The 22,726-nt window shown below is 39.1% G+C and overlaps 1 protein-coding gene across 2 annotated transcripts; it reads left to right on the top strand.

The window, feature by feature from the left end:
- The first annotated feature begins 215 nt into the window (after positions 1-215).
- TMEM212 (transmembrane protein 212) lies at positions 216-22,237 on the top strand. 2 transcript variants are annotated; one of them, XM_037827052.1, is made up of 4 exons: positions 216-404; positions 8,284-8,343; positions 8,974-9,297; positions 22,034-22,235. In XM_037827052.1, exons 1-4 carry the CDS (start codon positions 246-248, stop codon positions 22,052-22,054), a joined length of 564 nt encoding a protein of 187 aa, XP_037682980.1. In that variant the 5' UTR covers positions 216-245; the 3' UTR covers positions 22,055-22,235. The 2 variants fall into 2 exon arrangements, with proteins under 2 accessions (XP_037682980.1, XP_037682990.1); XM_037827062.1 differs by lacking the exon at positions 8,284-8,343 and having other exon boundaries at positions 22,034-22,237.
- Positions 22,238-22,726: the final 489 nt, after the last annotated feature.

The raw sequence follows: 22,726 nt of genomic DNA, 5'->3' as shown, positions 1-22,726 counted from the left end.
CCTCCCTCTGTGAAAAACTAGTATTTGAATTTGTTGTGCCAAGTTTACAGCAAGGATTAACTTATTACATTTTATATTTTATCACCTTGGGTGAAATAAATGGAATCTTATTTCCAAGTAGGTCAAGAGTCCACATGTGTCATAGTTACCGTCTCCAAGAAACTTCTGTTTGTTGAGGCCTGTCATACCCTCATGTTTTGGTTACAAAACATCTTTGAGACCAAGGACCCAAGCCTTAGAGGAAAATGAAGCACCTATATCAGGTTGCTGGCTGGACTCTCATTATTTTGGGGAGTCTCAGTGTATTCTCTGGAGTTATTGCTTTCTTCCCTGTCTTTTCTTACAAGCTTTGGTTCACAGGATGGAGTGTTTGGATTGCTTGTCCCATCTGGAATGGATCTTTGGTAGGAAAATATTTCATTACATATATTGATGGAAGGAAGGAAAGAAGGAAGGGAGGGAGGGAGGGAGGGAGAGAGGGAGGAAGGAAGGAAAGGGAAACAGAATAACATGCTCTTTTTAAATTTTTCAGCAATACTCAGCTAATACTCTACGAAAAATCAGAATTCACCTTAGAGCATTGATTTCTATTAGTTGCACTGTAAAAACAGAGTATTTCTTAATATTGTTTTGTCATGTATACTACAATTAAAAGCTACTCAAAAAATTCTTTAAAGTTATTTCATTTTAATCTTTTCGCTTTGTGCAAATGTAATCTTTTTCTTGAAATTTGAATTTTGAATTTAGAAAAAATATAAACCATGTTTATAACCATGGTAGAAACACTGGGGTATGGCTACATGACTCAAGGAATTACAAGCCCCAAATCTTTGTTATCCTAACTTTTTCTTTGTACACAACAGTTTGAATGGAAAATAATTCAAAAAGTTGGGCAATGGGCTTCACTAACTTCGCAATTCACTGGTGAAGTCTGCAGGGACCAAGTACAAAGTCTGGCACCAAATCGGTTCCCAATGTATGCCCCCCATTGAGTGATTGCGCAAATGAAAGATTGTCCCTGGGCCAAAGAAGTGAGCACATCCTGCCTTGTGAGTAGGTGGCTTCCACAGTGCTATGACGTAAGAGAAGTTACAGAGGCCCACCTACTCAGCAAATCCTTCCCTCCTTCTTGCCAATGAGGCGTGACACACATAGCTGAAGACTGGAGAATTCAGTTTTGAAGATTTTTGATATTCAGGAATTTTCCATTAAAATGTAGTCATTCTTGGGAGGGTTGACATTTTAAGTCTTTAAATAATTAAAACTTTAACTGGAATACCACTTAAAAGCAAGATCTCAGGAAATATAATTTTTAATCTGTTTATTAAATAAATATTTATCGATCACCTGTTACATGCTTAGGTTACAATGGAGAATAAAACAAGTTGTCAATCTTAAAGGAAGACAGTCTAATGGGGAAAGCAGGACAATGGTACTGAAAGAAGATATCCTTTAATGGTGCTTTTCTTTTTTCTTTTCTTTTCTTTTTTATATACTTTTTTTTATATCTACCTTTGGTTTTTATATCTAACTTTAGTTTTTGCCTCCAACACCTAGCCTAAACTATACATTATTTGAAGAAATAGTTATTAAGCAACTACTAAAATACATAGAAAAGAAAGCCATTTATTCAAGTGGCTTTCAATTTTTTTTGTTGTTGTTGGCAACCCACAGTGAGAAAAGCATTTTACATCAGAACCTGGAACATACCTAAATACATCTACGTATTTCTCTCTAAGTGATTATCTATCTATCTATCTATCTATCTATCTATCTATCTATCTATCTATCTCTATCTAATTGAACCAAAAGGTTCACAAAACAATACTTAACATTCTATTTGAAATTTATTTTGATATTTTCCATTCTATTTGATTGTTTTAAGTTCTGATTTCACAACCAACCCAACAAAACGATGATTGTAGTTCATCCCAGCATCCTTTCTCAAAACTTTACATATCCCTGCAGAGTCTATCAAAAAATATCCCACGGATGTTAATGATTTGATTAGGATCACAGATTATTGAATTTGGACTTGTTCTAGACCAAAGCTCTGTTTTGCCAGTTAGTCTCAGAGAAATAATATGATGCTTCTTGAGCACATGGCTAGTGGGTGGCCACTTGATTTTGGGAGTGGCAGCATCAGGAAGTAGAGTCAGATGGATAGGATTTGGGGAGAAACTTGTGTTGAAGTCCTGAATTTGACCTTCTTGGTATGTGGTCAGCAGCAGGCCCCTTAGAAAACCAGTTGCTCATTGCCATTACCTATAAAATAGGAATTTTACAGGTAAAGAGAGCCCAAGTAAAATTGTCTAATCCCAAGAGACTCAGGAACAATGAAGACATTTGAATGAAGATTACATAACAAAAAGCTTTGCCAATTTTACAGTACCACACAAATGCTGGTTAATATCATGCCTTTTGTTTGTCCTCTACTCTCTGTCCCTGCCTCACTCTCTCCCTCTCTGATGACCTGCTGCATTCCCCATCCAGTTACCTCCCGGACCTCATTCTCTATCACTCTTCCCTTAACTCATTTCTCTCCCATCACACTGGCCTCCTTGCTGACTCTCAGAAGTGCCTAAGTGTGTGTCTGCCTGGGCCACTGCTCTGTCATAATGTCTTAAGCCTCTTCCTGCACATACCTGCTTCAGTTTTTCAATCAAATGTCACTTTCTCACCGAGGTCTTCCCTCCTACCCTATTTTAAAATCACAAACCTCCCAGTACCCCCTTCCCAAACTGGCATTCCCAACCTCTCATAGCCTGTTGTATTTTTTACTCAGCCCCTACCACTATTTAAGATACTATATTTTTTGTTTGTTTGTTTGTTTGTCTCAACCCTCCACCAAATGCAGATTTTACAAAGGCAGAAATTTTTTTTTCTATTTTGTTTATTGCTGTGTCTTCAGCATCTAGAACAGAGTGAGTCACATAACTAGGTGTTCAATAAGCATTGTTGAATGAGTGAATGCATCTTATGTTCTTCATTTTGGTGCTACAGAATTCCTTACAGAGTTGGAATCCTTAGGATTAAGAATAAAAATGTTCACTCTTTTCCTAATGTCTAAATTTGGAACAACCTGATTTTTTTTCTTAGAAAGTTTCCTATTGAACCACAGCTCTGTCTGATCAGGGGTCAACTTCAAAAAGTCTGTGACATTCCACAACCTTCCTTGCCAATCACTTCTTCACTTGTCTTCCAAAGTGTATCTTCCTCTGGAGGAAAGATGATTTGTACATTTCAACCTTATGACGTTTCCTTTTGCACATGAATCCGTATCTCTTTTGAGACTTATAAGAGAGAGATTGTTCTATGTGATACCGTACTTTGTATTTGTTTAATGCCTTTCATTCAAGGCTTTCTAAGTTCTTCACAAATATTGGTTTTCAGACTCTTCTAGCTCCATTCCAACAGTCACATGACAACCAGTTTACTTAGAATTTCTGAGCTACATTGTGTAAAGACATCAACTGCTAAAAAGTATGTGGTGATGAAATCATAGGAAAACCTGGTTTGTAAATCAAGTTCTCTGATGAAGACACTGAAGTATAGTATAACACAGGCACTGAAGCCTGGAAAGTCCAGTGACTTGGCCAATGATGAGTGGCAGAGCTTACTCAGAACCCTGTTTGCAGACAGGAACTTGGAAGGAAGGTCAGGACAAGACTTACCCATGCAAGCTTCAGCGTCCTCATCTGTTAGAGAAGGGACTAGTTTTTTACAGCTTCAACAATTTGTGATTTCAACTACTTAATGGCCAATTTTCCACCAAGATGTCCTAAGCTTCTTTAAACTCAGCTTGTCTCCAAGCAAATTAATCCTCTTACCAATTCTTTCTTCTCCTAACTTCCCTGTCATTGTCTCAGGTACCCAATTTTAAACCTTAAAGTGACTTTTGACTCAATCCTTTCCTGTAAACCAGGGCTTCTTAAACTTTGAAGCACATACAAACCACTCACGGACCCTGTTAAAATGAAGATTCGGTACGGCTGGGGTGGGGTCCTAGATCCTCCATTTCTAACCAGCTTCCAGGGGATTCTGGGGTTGCTGGTCCATGGACCCACCCATCCACAGCCCCACTCCCACCCTATCACATCCAATTGGTTGCCAGGTAACTGAGATTTATCCTATGAGGCATCTCTCCTTGCATCTATGCATTCCTTCCTCTCTGTTCTCTCTCTGCATCACTCCCCACCACTCCCTACCACCTCTTACCACTCCCTATCCCACCCAAGGTTTATGCCTAGATAATGCTGATAGCCAAACTGTGGGATTCTATCCATTAGTAGGTCATAAAATCAATCTATTGGGTAGCTGCCAGTACTTAAACACACAAAAATTTAAAAATATTTGAGTGAGTCACACATAATCAGGGTAAGTATTTTAGTTTTATATAAAAATATTTATAACTAGGTCATGGTGCAAAATGTATTTCTTACTGTGAGTAGAGGTATGTTTAAAAAGTCTGAAAGTCAGAGTTGTCCTGTAGGACCCTGTAGGACTTGCCCTGTTCTAATCCAGCATGCACACAACAACCAGGCTCATCTCTCTGAACCTCTGTCAGAGTCAAGCTGGCTCCTTCTTAGAAAACCTTGTGTTTCTTCATTGTCCCCAAAGTCCAGACACAGTAGCTTGAATTTTGAGGCTCTCTTCATCTTGGTGTGGATGAGGTTCTGGTCAAGGGACTTCAAGCCAATTTCCTACTCTTCTCTATCAAGAACAAGTCCTCCAGTAGGTCTTGGCTCCTTGATGTTCTCCAAGCATGACTGCCACTTCCCCACTTTTGCACATGTTGTTCCCTCTGCTTGGACTATCCCCCTTCCTGCCACCTCCCAACAAAATCACATCCATCTTCCAAACCCACTTCAAATCCTATTTCTGCCATGTTGCCTTCATCCACAGTTGTTCCCCTGGAAGTGGTATCTTGTCACTGACATCTTCGCACAGAGAAAGCACTTACTCTTCTAACCTTATGTTTTAGGCTTTCTTCTATGTACATTATTTTCACATCTGTATGGTAAAATCCATTGAGAGTCAGAACCATTACTTGTACAATTATTACTTGGTGACTTTGCTCAAGTTATTCAGCTTCTCTGTAGCTTAGACTCTTTATCTACAAAGTGGGACAATAGCTACGTAAGATTGACATTATGGGACATAAACAAGCTAACACACATCAAGGGTTTAGTATTAGCACCTGGCAGATGGTAAATGCTCAATAAATGTTCACTGTTATTATCATTATTTTATCTGCACAGTGCCCATCACATTCCTTGTTCATGGCAGACCGCAATGGATGTTAGAAAGGGAATAAATTAGCCCAAACATTCCTCTAAATGTTTCTATTTCTGTTGTGACCATTCCCCACTTCCTTCAATTCATCTGCTTCTGGGAATTGCGTCCTTTGCTTTGGCAATTTAAAGATTTAGTGGGAAGGTTCACAATCATGCAATAAATGTTGCAAAATTCAAGTAATGCCCTGGCACAGCCTGCAGGGCAAGTCAATAACACGTCAAGAGAGCTGAGAGAGGAAAGTAAGGATCATGCCTCCCTCTCCTTTCACTGCTCGCTGCCAAGCACACCTTTCTCTTTGCCCTTGCTCACAACTTGGCTGCCCTGCTCAGCCCAACTTTTTTTTTTTAATTCAATTTTATTGAGATACATTCATATACCATGCAGTCATACAAAGCGTACATTCAGTTGTTCACAGTACCATTATATAGTTGTGCGTTCATCACCAAAATTAATTTTTGAACATTTTCATTTCCACACACACAAAAATAATAAGAATAAAAATTAAAGTGAAAAAGAATAATTAAAGTAAAAAAGAACACTGGGGGTGTCTTTTTTTTTTTGCCCCTGTTTTTCTACTCATCCATCCATACACTGGACAAAGGGGAGTGTGGCCCATATGGCCTTCCCAATCACATTGTCACCCCTCATAAGCTACATCTTTATACAATCGTCTTCAAGATTCAAGGGTTCTGGGTTGTAGTTTGATAGTTTCAGGCATTTACTGCTAGCTATTCCAATTCATTAGAACCTAAAAAGTGTTGTCTATGTTGTGCGTAAGAGTGCCCACCAGAGTGACCTCTTGGCTCCTTTTGGAATCTCTCTGCCACTGAAGCTTATTTCATTTCCTTTCACATCCCCTTTTTGGTCAAGAAGATGTTCCCCATCCCATGATGCTGGGTCTAGATTCCTCTCCAGGAGTCATATTCCAGGTTGCCAGGGAGATTCACTCCCCTGTGTGTTAGATCCCACGTAGGGGGGAGGGCAGTGATTTTACCTAGACCCAACTTTTGTACAACTCTCTCCCTTTTCTTTTCCCACTTGACTCGTCTTCTCTACCCTCAAATCGCTTCCTTTTTTTTTTTTCTTTTCCCCTCTCTACCTAAAAATAAAATTTAAAAAAGAAAGGAAAGATAGAAAAGGGGAAGGCACTGCTTCTTGGTGGGGTGTGCACCCCACTCCCTGTCTCCCATGCCCAGATGGGGACACCAGGGAAGCTGACTGTGCTCAGTTCTCAAGCCACCATCCACAGGGTGGATTTGACATGTTCCTGAGCCACATTCATGCTCCAGCCTACTCCAAGAAAGATCTTTTTCAAAGTTTTATGTAAACAAAGCAAAATTCAAGCTGGCAGCTACAACAGAAATAACAGGCAATTGCAATTCTACAGCATTTTTCAACTTTTGGAAGGAAAGAAACAGCTCATGCCGAAGTAGTTAAGGCAGCTCAGGATGCGAGCATCTGATAATGTCCGCTTTCTTCTCGGAGTTAAACCAGAAGATGGGCGTGAGTCCCCTCTGCTGTGCTTTTATCTCACTGCAGTTTTTCTTTCTCCGATTCACCACATATGAGAGATGTGTAAACTGAGGACTTTCCCTCTGATAGTACAGACTGGCCCTAGGTCTATGCCGCAGCATCAATGTTACAATTGCTTTTAATAATTCTCCGGCTTTGTTGTATTATTTATGCTGCCTCAACCTCCATAAGGTCCCTTGGAAACTTTCCTCTTGCAGAATCAAGTCAGGAAACTCTTTTGACTACAGATGGTTCTGTTTTTATCCGTGGGAGTTTTATGGTATGGTGATGCCAAGTCTGGAATTTCAGGCTCAGCTACATAGGAAGTTGCATGTGAATGTATATGTGTGTCTTTTCCCCCTCTCAAATTCTTTAAATCTAACAAAATAAAATATGCCAGGAAAATGAAAAACTAGGTCTCAAAACAATAAATACGCCAGGCCCAGAGCTGCAAAAGCAGCATGCTACAGAACCATATTGGTAAAAGCTCAGATTTTTTTTCCCAGTTAAATTTGTTGACACTACACATACAGTCATACTTATTTCTCAGTCAAAACCCCAAATTGCACTATTTTAAAATCTGTCCACATTCTATATCTTATTTCAGGCAAGTTTCTTCCTGGTTTTCTCTCTCAACCTCAAAATATTCCTTAATCAAAAACAACTGATTTATGGATGGGGAATAAGCGATTTCTAGACTCAATGACCACAAAGGTCTTCTTCATATACCTAGTGTTGCATCAAAGATGAGCCCACAGGTTTTTTTCTTTTAAGTTTATCTGTTGCTCAATTCTGGTGACACCGTTTCCTCTTTTGTCTTTTTATTTTCATTCTGCACTTAGCTCTTTTTCCTTCAACAGAGACTATAAAAGAAAAGCTCTCCTTTGAAAAGCCGGATACCACCGCACCCAGAACAATAAATTCCACATCATGAATTCATTCTAATGATAATCTTTGTTACTTGAGAAACAGGGTTCATGTATTTGTATCTCACCAACAGGACGAGTCTGCAGAATCTCAAAAGAAAGCAAACTGTAAAAGATAATGCCACTGTGGGGATGGTTTTCAGGGTTTTATGATAGGTTTCCATTCTGGTTCCTCTTGTTTGCAGTTTTAGCAATTTGTGAGAAAGATGAGCAATAGACAATTAATCAAAATAAAACATATGGCAAGGGTTATAAAGTCAAGCTTTTATTATGGTGACAGGTTAGAGTAGCAGAGGTTATAAAAGTGTTGGCAAAGGCAACCCAGAGAATTAAAAATGAGCATGTGTGAATCATGTCTTTGTGACTTGATGACTTATTTTCCTCATTGTAACAGTTTCTTCCATAGATGAGGAGGGTATCAGGGTCATAATCCATTCAGCCATTTGCTGTTCCTTCTAGTTCATGATAAAGTTGTCAAACTGTGAGAAAGATTGCACTCTTTCCAGAGGTACCTTCTGTCATGGACACTATTTTTCCATTTTCACAGGCCATCACGGCTGGTGTACTTCTACTGTTGGCTCACAGAGAGTGGACCCAGAGATACCTGGTAAATATATAGATGTTGAGTAGGAAGGTAGAGTGGATTCAGAGGTCAAAAAACAGTTTTGGTTGGAACACAGAGAACACAAGTCCCAATTATAATTGAATTCAGCTTAATTTGATGCCTTACTATGATGGATTTCAGTAATAAACTAACTATGTTTTAAATTAACATCTTTTATCTGATTCCTGCTCCAAACATTTCCCAGGTCAATTCTGGTTTAGTAGTCCCTGCTAGGGCCTGAGATTCTGCATTTCTAACCAGCTCCCAGAGGATGTCAATGGTCCTGGGCCATGGGCCACACCCCGAATAGCAAGTTCCTGAAGCAGGGAAGGGAATCTGTTTACTCATCTTCATTTTTCTCAACCCAGATAGCTCTCTTCACCTGACAGAAGATAAAGAAAGAAAATTTTGAATGGAATTGATTTCATTCTTGTCCCAATTGGCTGCCTGACATTCTCCATATATAGGTTGGAGGAGAGACTATACGGAACCAAAGGGAAGGCTAGAACCCATTTCTCTATTTCCCAGTAGGAGAGATTAACATCCAGCATCTCTTTCGTTCTCCATTATTGCCAGGAATCTTTTGAAACATCTAATCTCCAAAGTGATGATTTATTTCTGCTTTATTTTCAGTGGGAAGCCAGCTTCACCTTTGTGATTCTGAGCATTGTGGGATGCCCACTCCATTTTGCAATAGCCTTGGAATCTGCTCTCCTTGGCCCATATTGCTTCTACTCGTTTTCAGGGATTGCAGGAACCAATTACCTTGGTTATGCAGTTGCCTTTCCTTTTCCGTATGCAAAATTCCCATCGATCTGCGTGGACCCACCACTCTATGCAGAGTACCACCTGACACTTCAAGCCCTCGACCTATGCCTGAGCTTTGCCATGTTCTGTGCATCCCTGACAGTGCTCGTCAAGCTCTCCACAAGACTTCTTCGGAATGGAGACATAAACGTAAGTTTCAAGAAAGGGGGAGCCAGTTCTTGTGTCATCCTGAAAGTTAAAATGGAGGGTCAGATACATTAATACTCAATCTACCTCTCTTATCTACCACTGTATCCTGTATAACCAGGCAAGCCCATGTCTGGCATGTAATAGGTGCTCAATAATTGATTTTGAATGAATGAAAGGAAATATCTTGATATGATAACTAAAGATAGAGCTGTAAGCATCACCAGTCATCTTGTATTTCAACCCCAAATTTTAAAAATTGCTCATAGAGATGAATAATAAGAACTTCTGTGTAAATTAAAAGGAGCATCCTTAATACTTTAAATATTAGTCAAATGCAGATATCTTAGTTTTTATCCCATTAATTCAACAGGTATACATGCTCATTAGCTAGAAAAGATGTAGAAGAAGTTCTCCCACTATTTCTACTCTTACCCAATCAGAGAGGCTGATCTATACCTCATCAAGTTTAGATTTCATCAAGTTTAAGTTTTCCCAAAAGGGCCAATATTAATGCTAATGATATGATAATAGTAGAACAAGTACTGAGTGCTTACTATGTGCTAATGTATTTCCCCATTTCAGATGGCAAGGCTAGAGAATTTATATAACTTTCCCAAGGTCACACTGCTAATGAATGTTAGGGCTAGATTGAGAACCAAGAGCTGTTTCTCTTCATCGAACCTGTTCATCTTGGCTCTCTTTGTCACCTGACTTGCAACACGCCCTCCTCTGCTAGACCATTAAGATGCACACAAAGCTTTGATGTCCAGGAGGTTTGGAACAGAGTCCAAAGAGCTGGGAGAAGAGCAGAGTGACTTCTGATTCCAAATTCCTCTGGAAAAAGATATTTCCCATCCACAGCAAACTCTTATCCTGGCTTTAAGATTTAGGTTAGTATCATATTAGGCTCAGGTGAATTAGTCTGAGTAGTTAGCTTATTTTTTTTATTCCAGCTCAATCATATATAACCCAACTAGCAAAACAAGAAGACAAGCTTTTGGCTTTTTTTATGTCTTTCATGATCAATACTGAGCCCTTCAACTTCTCCATAACTCTGCAAAGGATATCTCTGTGCATTCTTAGGAACCGAGTTGATCATACCAAGAATGGAGGAGAGCAGACCAAGATTTCCTCAGCCACTGTACTGTCAGGATATCTGATATTTAGTAATTGAGATTCCTCTTAGGCAATGAACACCCCAAACTTCCAAGAGCCCTTTGTAAAAGAAACATATGCCCTGGAGAGCCACACAATGAAGTGTTGTCAGTCATAACCCCTCATGGTGGAAAGTTTATCAAAGGACTGTCACCTTATAGCATGACACCTACACCACCTAGTATAATATAGGATGTAGAGTAAAAAGAAAAGAAGGAAAAAATATATGCAGAGCTTAGTAAGCTGGCTTCATGGAGGACCAACAGTGAGACTACCTAAGGTACAAGGAGTGCCTTGGGAGAAAGAAGATGAATGGAAAAGAGAGATGAGCTGGGGTCAAAGGCAAAGTTCTCCAATGTCATAGTTTTGCCTTTGTCCAGTTATGCTCAGGGCACAGCTGCTTCTCACCTGAGTTCCAAGCCAAGTTTAGGACCCAACACAACTATAATGCATTTCTCAAAGTGAACCAGTGACATTAGAACGATCTAGGGTTCTTATTGAACCAGATTTCTGAGTCTCCTCTGAACCCTAATACTTTAAAAACTCTGGGGTTGGAGGCAGGGAATGTGCATTTTTAACACACATTCCAAAAGATTCTGTTGGCCAATTAACTTTAAGAACCATTGCTTTATTTTTAAAAGTCCTCTTCTAGCATAAGATTCAATTAGTGTCATTTCTGCACAGAACCTCAGTTTCCCCATCTGCATAAGAAGCAGCACTAGTTTGGGCGAGAGCTCTAGATAAACTTAATAAGCAGCATCTCCTTCATGAGCATTTTTGGATGACTTGACACCACTTAATCCATAATGGCAGCAGATCATGTTTCATTAGCGAGGATGAGTGACTGACATAATAAGATAGATGTTCTGTATTAATAAATATACCACTGCCTTGAGTCCATGAGGAGCAAGTGCATCCCAAGAACAGCATTTGTTATCATGTAGGAACCTCAACTATATTAGGCACAATTTTCAGTGGTGAAATAAATGCATTATTTACCAAAATTTCAGAAAACTTTCCCAGTAGGAAAGGTGGATCACTTGTTGAGATACAGAATTCTACATAGTAGATTCTACATTTAATGAATTAACATAGCTATGTTGTGGATTGTAATAATAAATATTTTTTTTAATTTTACAAAAAATTGACTCTAATATTGTCTAGTATTAGATAATTGATTCTAATATTGTATAGTATGCTGCTGATTTATACCTCTTCTTTCATGTATAAACAAAACACTCATAATGCTTTTAAAAGATGCACTTTAAAGTGTCTGCCTGAAAATTAAAATTTTCTTGTGTAAACATTTGAAAAACTGTGAAAAAGAACACAGTGATGGCTTGAAGGAACATTTGGGGAAACTGCAGTGAATAGATGAAAGCAATTCTACTTTTTAAGATCCCTAAGGAACAGCTATATTATGAGGAAAAATATTCAGTTCTAAGGGTTTTCTCCCTATCAGTTCAAGGCATGTTTTAAGAAATGATTCAATGCCCTTAGGAATCACTCCCTCCGTTATTTCTTTGCTTTCTCTGCCTTCTTGATTAGTAGAATTGAGTTCCTCTTGCTAAAGGTCACACAGTGAAGGTGAGCAATGTATAGTCAATTGGAACCCAACCAAAACCACAGTGAGCAGTGCTTTAAAGAGGCCTGATGGGTTTGATGAGTTTGATAAGAACTTGCAAAGGTGTTGTGTGAACCTCCCAACTTTCACAACTTGTGTGAACCTCCCAACTTTCACAACTTTCCCGAGATGGGGCAGATGCAGGGAAAGAAATAACAATCACCTGTTTTGAGACTCGATACAGTTCTCTGGAGTGACACTGTTGAATTCAAGACACAATGCAGGGGGCAAACAAGCACAAACACAGAATTTAAGCTGAGAAACCAAAACACCAAACAAGCGTAGCCAGAATTGTCTACATTCTTGGTCCAGTAAGTAATAACGTGATGGAAAAGGAAAAATTTGGGATGCCAGACGCAGTGCAGCTGTCCCCTGCAGCTACGCCGCCCCTCCTCCATGGAAAGGAATGGCTCCCTTTGTTTTCCTTTCATTATTCATTGTTATTTTTTTTGTAATGAAAGGGGAAAAGAAAATATTTTGCCCCTTGTCATATGATATAGTGGGTTTTTTTTTTTCAATGAATTGAGAGATGTTTGCTTCCCGTAAAAGATGTAGATAAACCCTTTCAATGCTATTCAAAAACATGTGGGCTTGTTTCCCCAAAGAGAAGACAAATTAACAGCCCTATATTGGCTCCAAATCTTCCAGTGGACTTCTGCTGCATCATTGGCAATATAAAAGTGCTTTGAAACAAATTCATCTATGATTCTCTTCCTCAATGTCTGAGGCCTCAGGTTGGGCTTTAGTAAGATCTTTCTGGTGCTTCTGGAGACTAGATCCTCTTGGGTAGACCCAAAAAGAACATGTGCAGAACCATGAAACAGTAAGAATCCACTGTATTTCAGAATCAAGAAAAAAATCACAATTAAGGCCATCACCACTCCTGTTTTATCTTTATTTTTTCTGGGATAATAGTAGAAGTACACAAAACTGGGTAATAGAGGAATAATTGTAAATGCCATTCATTAGGCAGTTATTTTACTTTATTTTTTCCTCAGTGCTCCAAAGCTCATTTTCTCCTGTCTTAGTTTCCTAGGGCTTCCATAACAAACGGCCACAAACTGAGTGGCTTAACATAACAGAAATTTATTTTCTCATAGTTCTGAGGCTAGAAGTCTGAGATCTAGGTGCTGCCAGGGCCATGCTCCCTTTGAAATCTCAAGGAGAGAATCTGTTCCATTTTTCTTTCCTGGCTACTGGTGGCTCCTGGCATTTCTTCCTTGTGGCAGCACAATTGCAGCTGCTGCCCCCATCTTCACGTGGCTGTCTTCTCTCTTGGGTCTGTCGGGTCTCTTCTGCCTCTCTTATAAGGACACCAGTCATATTAGACTAGGGTCCCTGCCTACTCCAATATGATCTCATTTTAACTTAATTAATTCCATATGCAATGATCCTATTTCCAAATGCAGTCACATGCACAAGCTCTGTGGGTTAGGACTTTAACATATCCTTTGGGGGAACACACTTCAACTCATTACATCCCCATTCCACAGATTAGGACTGTGAGACTGCTGTGTGGAGCCAGGATTCTCTCCCAGGTCTGGTGGAGTCCGGAGCCCATGCTCTTGGCTGCTAGGTGACAACACCTCTCGTAGACTGTGTAGCAGCTGTCTTCCCACCTCCAAGGACTTTATTTAGTCACACTTCTCTTGGACAATCATTCTTATGCTTCTCACAGGCAAAAATTAACTTCCATCTTTTGGAAATTGGTTTAGTTTGGTAAAGATACTGAAATGCAATATACCAGAAATGGGCTGGCTTTTAACAATGGGAATTTATTAGCTTACAAGCTTACAGTTCTGAAGCCATGAAAATGTCCAAAGCTAGGCATCAGCAGATGATGCCTTCTTCCTGAAGACAGGCTGCTGGTGATCTGGGACTCCTCTGTCAGGTGGCACATGGCAGCATCTGCTGGTTTCTCCCTTTTCTTCCAAGTTTCATTGCTTTCAGCTTCTGGCTTCAGTGGCTTCCTCTCTGTTTCTGTGGCTTTCTCTCTCAGCTTCTGTGTCTTTCTCTCTCAGCTTCTGTGTCTTTCTCTCTGTCTTCTGTCTCTGAATTTCATCCTCTTATAAAAGATTCCAATAAGAAGATTAAGACCCACCTCAGGCAGGCCTCAACTGAAATAACCAACTCAAGAGGTCCCACCCACAACAGGTCTACACCCACAGGAATGAATTAGCTTTAAGAATATTATCTTCAGGGGTTCATACAGCTTCAAACCGTCACAGAAATGGAAGCTATTTTTCTAGGATATTTGCATTTCATTTACTCAGTGGGACCACACAAAGGGTGATAGCAATATACTGAAGGAAAAAATATAATTAAAGTGCTTATTGTAATGTCCTAAAGTAAGTTTGATATTTTGTCAGAGGGAGCAGTAGGTGGGAAGGGATTAGTATCCTGAGAATTGCTTTTTGTCAGTTTTCACTTTATAAATTATCATGAGTTTCAACATATTTTCCTCTTGACGTGCAGTCAATGCAATCTTTCAATGTAAAATATCCTAGTGGTTTTTAATGTAAAATATCCTTTTCCCTCACTCAATCTAAAATGTTATTAATATGAATTCACTTTTGAACAAATATTAAATATATTACATTTTAAGAATAAAATACATTCAAAACAAAGAAGAACTTCTTGTTTTATAAAAGGGCAGAAACTTGAGTAAAAGCCAGAAGCCCTCTTCTTTTTAGTCATAAATGAATACAGGGAAATTTGAATTAATACTGGTGAATATTTCAGCATGATTATAGTGGTGCTACTATGTGAACACAAACCATTTAGGAATTTTAAAATGTTGGTTGGATTCTTTTTATTTTATTAATTAAAGAGGAGAATGCTTAATGGTTTTTATTGGATGCCTGTGTTCACTACCCATAGGAAAGAAGGGAGAGAAACAGAGGAAGTAAGTAGGGTGAAAAACAATGGGGGAGTGGGGAGCTTAGGAATGAAACAATGACACTTTCTTTCCCAGATTGGCTCCAGGAGCCAGCAGGGACTGTGTGAAGAAGGCAACAGCTCACCCCTGCACACATCAGCAGAGACGTGGGCTTGAGCTTCCTCATCTATAAGACCACAGGGCTTTGGCCAGCAAGACTTCAAGCTCCAGCCAGACCTTTCCATATCTGGCAGTCCGTGATTTGGAAATAAAATGTCATTTCAGTTCAGGAGCTTAGCATTTGGAAGGGAGGGTTGCAAGCAGCAAATGGAATGGCTGGCTCTCCAAATGTCCTAAGGCACACATCACTGTCTCACAGCGATATTACTGCCAGTAATATTACTCATGCAAGACAGTATAGGATTTAGCCAGAGATCTCCAGATCACTTTGAACTATTTAAGAGAAGCACCTTTCTTTATCTGTCGTATCAAACCAGCCAGAGTTATCTTGCCAGATGTCTTTTTAAAAACTTGCCATAGTATTATCGAATAAGTAAGGAACTTATAACTCCAGTTCATTTGCAAGAGTTGTTTTTAAATTTTCTTTATTCTCTTCCATTGTATAACTAACCTAGTGTCATAGATAAAAAGGAAAGCTGCTAGTTAAAGTAACATAATTACTAGATGCTGTATTGTAATTTGTGCCTCTGACAAGAGTATCTTCTATTCACTAGCATATGACTTTTCTCTTGTTATGTGTCAAGGACTATGAATCCAAAGCCCTAAATACAGTATTTGTTATTTATACCTGCTCCTCAAAATTTATTGAACATATATTATATACCAGATATCATGCTAGGGACAAGAAATAGAAAGATGAGAAAGTCAGGGCCATGCCCTCATTGTCTTACAGCTGTTAAAGGGAAATAAGAATTGGGTTGGGGGTCCAATAGTGCAGGTGAGGAATACAAGGAGCTGAATTAGGCACTGATGGTAGGCCTGGAGAGGAGGTGATACAGTTGAGAGATATTTAGAAAATAGAACCAACAGGACTTAGTAACAGTTAGCACGTGGGATAAGGGAGGAACCTGGGAAGATGCTAAGGGTTTATGGCCCATGAAAGACAAGATAGAGTAATTGGGTTTCATGTGTGAGCCTCCCTCTTGTCATTTAGAATAAATATTCAGTTTCATGTCTCACCATTAATAAAAAGCCTTTGTAAGAAAACAGTTTGGCAGTTTCTCTGAAAGTTAAATAGAGAATTACCATATGACCCAGCAATTCAACTTCTAGGTATATGCCCAAAAGAATTGACAGCAAGGACTCAAACAGATACTCATACACCGATGCTTATAGCGACATTACTCACAATAGCCAAAAGGCTGGAAACAATCCAAGTGTCATCAAAAGATGAATGGATAAACAAAATGTACTTCTACATGCAATGCAATATTATCAGCCATACAAAGGAACGAAGTTCTGATACATGCAACATGTATGAACCTTGAAAACATGCTAAGTAAAAGAAGGTAGATACAAAAGGAAAAATATTTTATAATTCCAAGCAAGTTCATAAAGACAGGAAGTAGATTAGAAGTTACCAGGGACCAGGGGAAGGGAGGAATGGTGAGTTATTGTTTAATGGAGTTTCTGTTTGGGAAGACAAAAAGTTTTGGTAAAGGAGGATGGTGATGGCAGCTCCACATAGTGAATGCAATTAATATCACTGAATTAATTGTACACTTAAAATGGTTAAAATGGGAAATTTTATTTAGTATATATATTACCACAGTGAAAAATTCTTAAAAGTCATCATAAGAACTCATTAGAGGATATCAGAGGCCTCCTGCCAAGGATTCTAGCTGAAGAATTACTGTAGATTGCAATTGGACACTTCATGGCTAAAGCTGGTCACATGTCAGATACAAATTATGCCTTGTTTTGGGTTCATAATAAATCTGAAGGGCAATGGCGATAAGACAGTTTCAATCTAGGCCAATTTTACTTAATTTATCTCTGCTTCCTTCTACTGAAACCATGGCAAAGATCACCCAGTAATGAACTGTAGATGGCCAAGGCCAATGGACTCTATTCAGCAGGCATCTTCCTTGATCTCTGCATAGTCTTAGAAACTGTTGGCCACTCTTTCTGTGCAACTCCCTCCCCCTTTGACTTTAATGGCCGTTCTAATTGGTTCTCTTCCTTCTCCAGTGCTTCTCCTCCTCAGTCTCCTCTGACAGCTCCTTCTGCCCTGCTCTCCCCTTAGACGCTGGTGGCCTCAGTTACTGCCTTTGGGCTGATGCCTCAACATCCTTATCTGTGACCAAGTGCCCTCTCCCTCTCTAATGAGCGCTCTATCCAGCTACTTCCTGAACACTTCTCCTGCGTATCCACAGGCAGATGAAGTGCACTGTGTTCACAGTGGAGCTGATCATCTCCCTCCCCCCAACACCTTGTCCTGTCACAGCTCAGTTGCCAGCATTCTTGACTATCAGGGCAAGCCAGAGACCTGGAGTTCTCCTTGATTCCTCACACCTGAGACAATCACCAAATCCTGACAAGTGCACTTCTTAGATATTTCTCCACTGTGCCTCCCTTTCTCTCTTCTATGATGGGCTTCCATCTTCTCCCACTAAGGCTTCTTTGCCTCTAGTCTTGTCTGTCTTAAGATGTGTCCTCCACACAGGCTCTAGAACGAGCTGTCTAAAGTTCACATCTAGTTTTATTTCTCCCCTGCTTTAAACCATTCTGTGGCTCCCCTTCACATTCAGGACACAGACCAAGCTCCTTTGCATGACATCCATGTGCATCACAGCTCCTCTCCAAGAATGCAACTACGTAAGGGCAGGAATGTCTTTTCATTCAGTCAGAAGGTACCTTTTGAGAATTTGTACCAGGCATTGCCCTCCTTCATGTAGCACCTGGCCCTCAGTGAGCACACAGTTAAGATGAAGGCAGGAAGGAAGGGAGGGAGGAGAAAAGAATGGGAAAGAGAGAAAGAAGAATTAAATCAAGTGCTACTTCTCCTTTGAGGCTTTTTTTTTTTCTTTCAACCACCCCTGGACAGAACTGACCTCTTCTTCCTCTGTGCCACCATTGCATTCTATGCAGACCCCTTTTATTGTGCCCTGTTCCAGTTTGCTAATGCTGCCCTTTTGCAAAACACCAGAAATGGATCGGCTTTTATAAAGGGGGTTTATTTGATTACAAAGTTACAGTCTTAAGGCCATAAAATGCCCAAGGTAAGGCATCAGCAAAGGGTAACTTCACTGGAGAAAGGCCATTGGCATCTGGAAAACCTCTGTTAGCTGGGAAGGCACGAGCCTGGCATCTGCTTGCTCCCATGTTGTGTTTCAAAATGGCATTCTCTAAAGTGTTGTTCTTGGGGCATTTTGTCCTCTCTTAGCTGCAGCAGCATCTGGGCCTGTGTGGCTCTTTTTAAAGTACTCCAGTGATCTAATAATTGTCCACTCTGAATGGGTGAAACCACACCTCCATGGAAACGTTCAATCAAGAGGTCACAGCCTAATCAAAGCTGTCACTCACAGTTGGGTGGGTCACATCTCCATGGAAACACTCAGTCACAAGGTTCCAACCTAATCAACACCAATACATCTGCTCCCACAAGATCACATCAAAGATAATGGCATTTCTGGGGGACGTAATACATTCAAACTGGCACATGCCCTTTACATTTTCTTAGGATATTCTGCCTAATAGATTTCAAACTTTTTGAGGGCAGAGACCATGACAATTCAACTCTGAACTCCGAGCCCCCAAGCAAGCATGAGGCCTAATACCAAATAGGATCTTAGTAAGTGTTAAGTGAATTAATGCTTCTTTGTAGGTTTTATCCCAAGTAGGCCTCAGTCAAAAAAAATAAAAAATAAATAAATGGAAACCTCAGAGGTCTTGCAAATAATATACTTGAAAGCCTTGGGAAAATTTCCAAGCAAGTTAATGACAAGAATTTTTGCTGACTCAGCACTGTGTAACTGAAAGCCAATGCCATGGCACTCCACACCTCTAGAGGCACTGTTCACTTTGGAGTCTGCATAAATGGTCCCGCAACAATATGAATGGTGCTCCCTAATTGGTCAGGAAGTCTAGGTTTAATTCTGACAAACTGACTGGGTCATCTGCTTTCCCTTTCAAGGCTCCATTTCCTCATCTACAAAATGAAGGAGACTAGATTAGTACTTCTCACCATGCATGGTTTAAAAACCCCTTTCACACAAATAAATAATCTCATCAAAACCCTTCAGAATTTAAAAATAACTTAATCATTTTTGTGTGGTATGAAGTTGTTTTTAAAGATTGTATTTCAAGATTCAATTTAATATAATCTTTATAATATTCATAGTAAAGGAAGTTTCTATGTTTCCCATTTAATAGTTGACATTCTACTTAACATGAAATCAAATGTGTTTTTAAAAGGCAAGACATTTTAGTCAAATTTTAAAGTGATGTATATTGTGTTTGGTTTGGAGACCAAAGTGTACTAAAATTTAGAGTTACATTTAGCTTATTGTTATACTCCATCAAAAATCAACCACATGGTGGTACTGTGAACAATTGATTGTACGCTTTGTATGACTGCATGGTGGTATGTGAATATAGCTCAGTAAAACTGAATTATTAAAAAAAAAAATCAACCACAAAATTTATTACGTGATTTAAGGTTTGTGATTACTACATTTGATTTATTTTTAGGAAGGACTGAAGGAAGGGAGGGAGAGAGGAAGGGAGGGAGAAAGGAAGAAAGAAAAGTATCAAGTTAATATTTGTGAATACTTCTCTGCAAATAGCACAGTGTTACTACTGTTACACTTTACTGTTAATGAGTGAAAAGCTAACCTGTATGTAGTTTTCAATATATTTTCTCTTTTTAACATAAAAAATATGTTATGATATGCTCCATAAGAATGTTGAGCAGATGAATGCAACTCAGGGATTTCATGGAGATAATATTGAGGCACACTGGCAAAAATTATTATCATTTTCATGCTTTTTGTCATTTGGACTTCAACATTGGTATTCCGTATACCATCTGTCTTTGTCCAGTGATAGTTATGGTTATCTAAATTAACTGATGTTTACAATTTAAAATGTATGATAATTTAAAACAGCTGTAGCACAGAGCAGTGTTTAGGTAAGAGATAATACTTCCCCTCCAGAAGCTTCCAAGCAGTTGCATTTGAAAGGGAAGGCAAATTATTTTATTGTTAGTATTTTAAATAGAAATGGAAATAGACTTCCTAAGCTTTTAATGATGTAATAGACTCTCTGTAGAAGGTTTTTGTGATCTCACAGGAGCCTGGGGACCAGCAGTTGGGAAGTGCAGTCAGAAGCTTCTTGAAGTCCCTTCTACTGCCCACTTTCCTCCAGGTTTTAGCAAATTTGGCCCTGCTCTGTTACAGCAGCCATTTGTGTGAACCTGGGGGCGGAGTGGAGTACCGTCTCAGCTGGTTATGACTTTCATGGGATAGGGAACCAGTAGGAAGAGATTCATGAGGATAATTTACAGAATATTTAGAATTGGAACATTTCTAGTAAATTCTGTTTACTGAGCACCTACTATGTGACACACTATTTTATTTTCTACACCAGGTGTTGACAAACTATGGCCCACGGGCCAAAATGGGCCAGCTACCCGCTTCCATATAGCCTGTGAGCTCCTTTTCATGTTTTTAAATGATTGAGAAAATTAAAAGAAAAATAATATTTCATGACACATGATAATGATATGAAATGCACATTTATGCCTACAAATAAAGTTTTATTGTAACATTCCATGCTCATTTGTTTACATATTGTCTATGGCTGCTTTCACGCTACCACGACGTAGTTGAGTAGTTGCGACAGAGATCACATGGCCAACAAAACCTAAAATATTTACTATCTGGCCCTTTCTGGAAAAAAAACTGCTGACCCTTATTCTAAGTACTTGATACACATCAGTGAAGAAAACGGACAGAATATGTGGAGTCTATGTTCAAGCAGGTAACAAACAATAAACATAAACAAAAAGGAAACAGTATGTGAAAAGGTGGTAAGTGCAATGTAAGAATAAAACACTGAGCCAGGAAGGTGGGACTGAGACTGAGGGGATCAGTAGTAGCAGGTTGTGATATTAAATTTCATTTTTATGTCTTACTGGCCATAGCTAAAATCATACCTAAACCTATGGCAGGAGTAGTTCAAATTTAAAAACAATTCACATGTCATGGGGAATATACTATTGTTATAGAATCCAAGAAGAATCTCCAGGAAGGAAAATAGAGAAAAAGTAGATTTGCATTTCCATAACAAGGGGCAGTGGTTCGCTGAAGAGGAATTGCTCTTGCCATTATTTATGAAATGTGGAGAAGCCGATGTGCAGTAGGACTTTTGAAATCTGAAGTTTAACTGTCGCCCTATCACTTACCATCTGAGTACCCTTGGGCAAATCAATAGTAATCCTCTCTGAGTCTAAGGTTCCTCATTTGTAAAATGGAGATAAAAATTCCCTTGCATATTCTTGCAAAAATGAAATGAGATAATTATTAAAAGCCTTGTGCAGGACATGGCACTTGATAGATGCCCAAGAAATGTTTGCTACCCTCCCCTCATTTCTAATCAAATTTCAAGCCTCGGCTCTGAATCAAAGATGTCAGAAAGTGCCATTTAACCTTCTGCTAATTATTGAGAAGCCCCAAACCAATCCAAACCAGACAAAACAAACAGCAAATGACCGGAAGAAATATTCTACAGAGAGATTCCCACTTCCTTAGACAGCCCCTGCCCACAAAAGTAATGGCTCTTCCTGGCTGTTTTATGCTTATACCAGATATTTTATTACACATATATTTCTTTTTTATACCTTTCTGCCATCCCCCCTATACCGGTACCATGGATTTTATTCTTTCTGGGGATTCCTCTTAAATCCTTAAGTGGTACCATGATGCTGTTACTTGAGTCATCCTTCACTGGGCTCCTGTGACATAAACAAAGTCTAAATTAAATGTCAGAAGTGACACTCTATTTTCCTTGATAAACTGTAGAAATAAACACTACTTTATTTTTTTTTTTCTCCCTAGGGTCAAAAGAACGGACAGTAAATTTGAACCAGTGTGCCTCTTAAATTTGCCTTATTTATGGTCATTTCTTTGAAATACTTACAAAATAATTTTCACCTCTAAACTTTTTTTCTCTGTTTTTATAAAATAAAATTGAAATAATTATTTATTTTGGCCCTTTTTGATTGTTAGCCTTGTCTTTTCTGGTTTACATGTTATGATATAAAATTTCAAATTATTTAATTTTTGTCAGAGAAATTTTAATATCTGAAATGTAGGTTTGCAGTAAATGAATGTTTTCATTAAATTTCTCTTGTTGTTGTGTGGTGTTTCATTAAATTCTATTTCCATATTATCTTAATCACTCACAGAAAAAATTTCCCAGTCTTTCTTCATTACCATTACCAAAGTGACCCTAAGTCTTCAAAGCACCATTGAAATGCTGAATTGCATCCTGAATGAGAAGAATCTGCAGGAAGAGTGTACCCCTGCCTCCTGGCCTCTCTCTTTCCGGTCTTTGGTACCGATAACAAACAGTTAAATAGTTAGAAGGGTCTTTAGACGCCCTCTAGACCAACTCCAAATATCCCCAAATCTATATGCCCCTGACAGCTCAACAATTCCCATGAGGCAAACCCATTCAGCTGTTGAGTGATTCTAAATTTTGAAGGCCTTTCTTGGTTTAGTCAGATCTTCTTACATCCTCTAGCTCTT

This window comes from Choloepus didactylus, chromosome 1, assembly GCF_015220235.1.
Source record: "Choloepus didactylus isolate mChoDid1 chromosome 1, mChoDid1.pri, whole genome shotgun sequence".
NCBI lineage: Eukaryota > Metazoa > Chordata > Mammalia > Pilosa > Megalonychidae > Choloepus > Choloepus didactylus.
The sequence above is the reverse complement of the archived record's forward strand: the minus strand, read 5'-3'. Positions and strand labels throughout refer to the sequence as shown.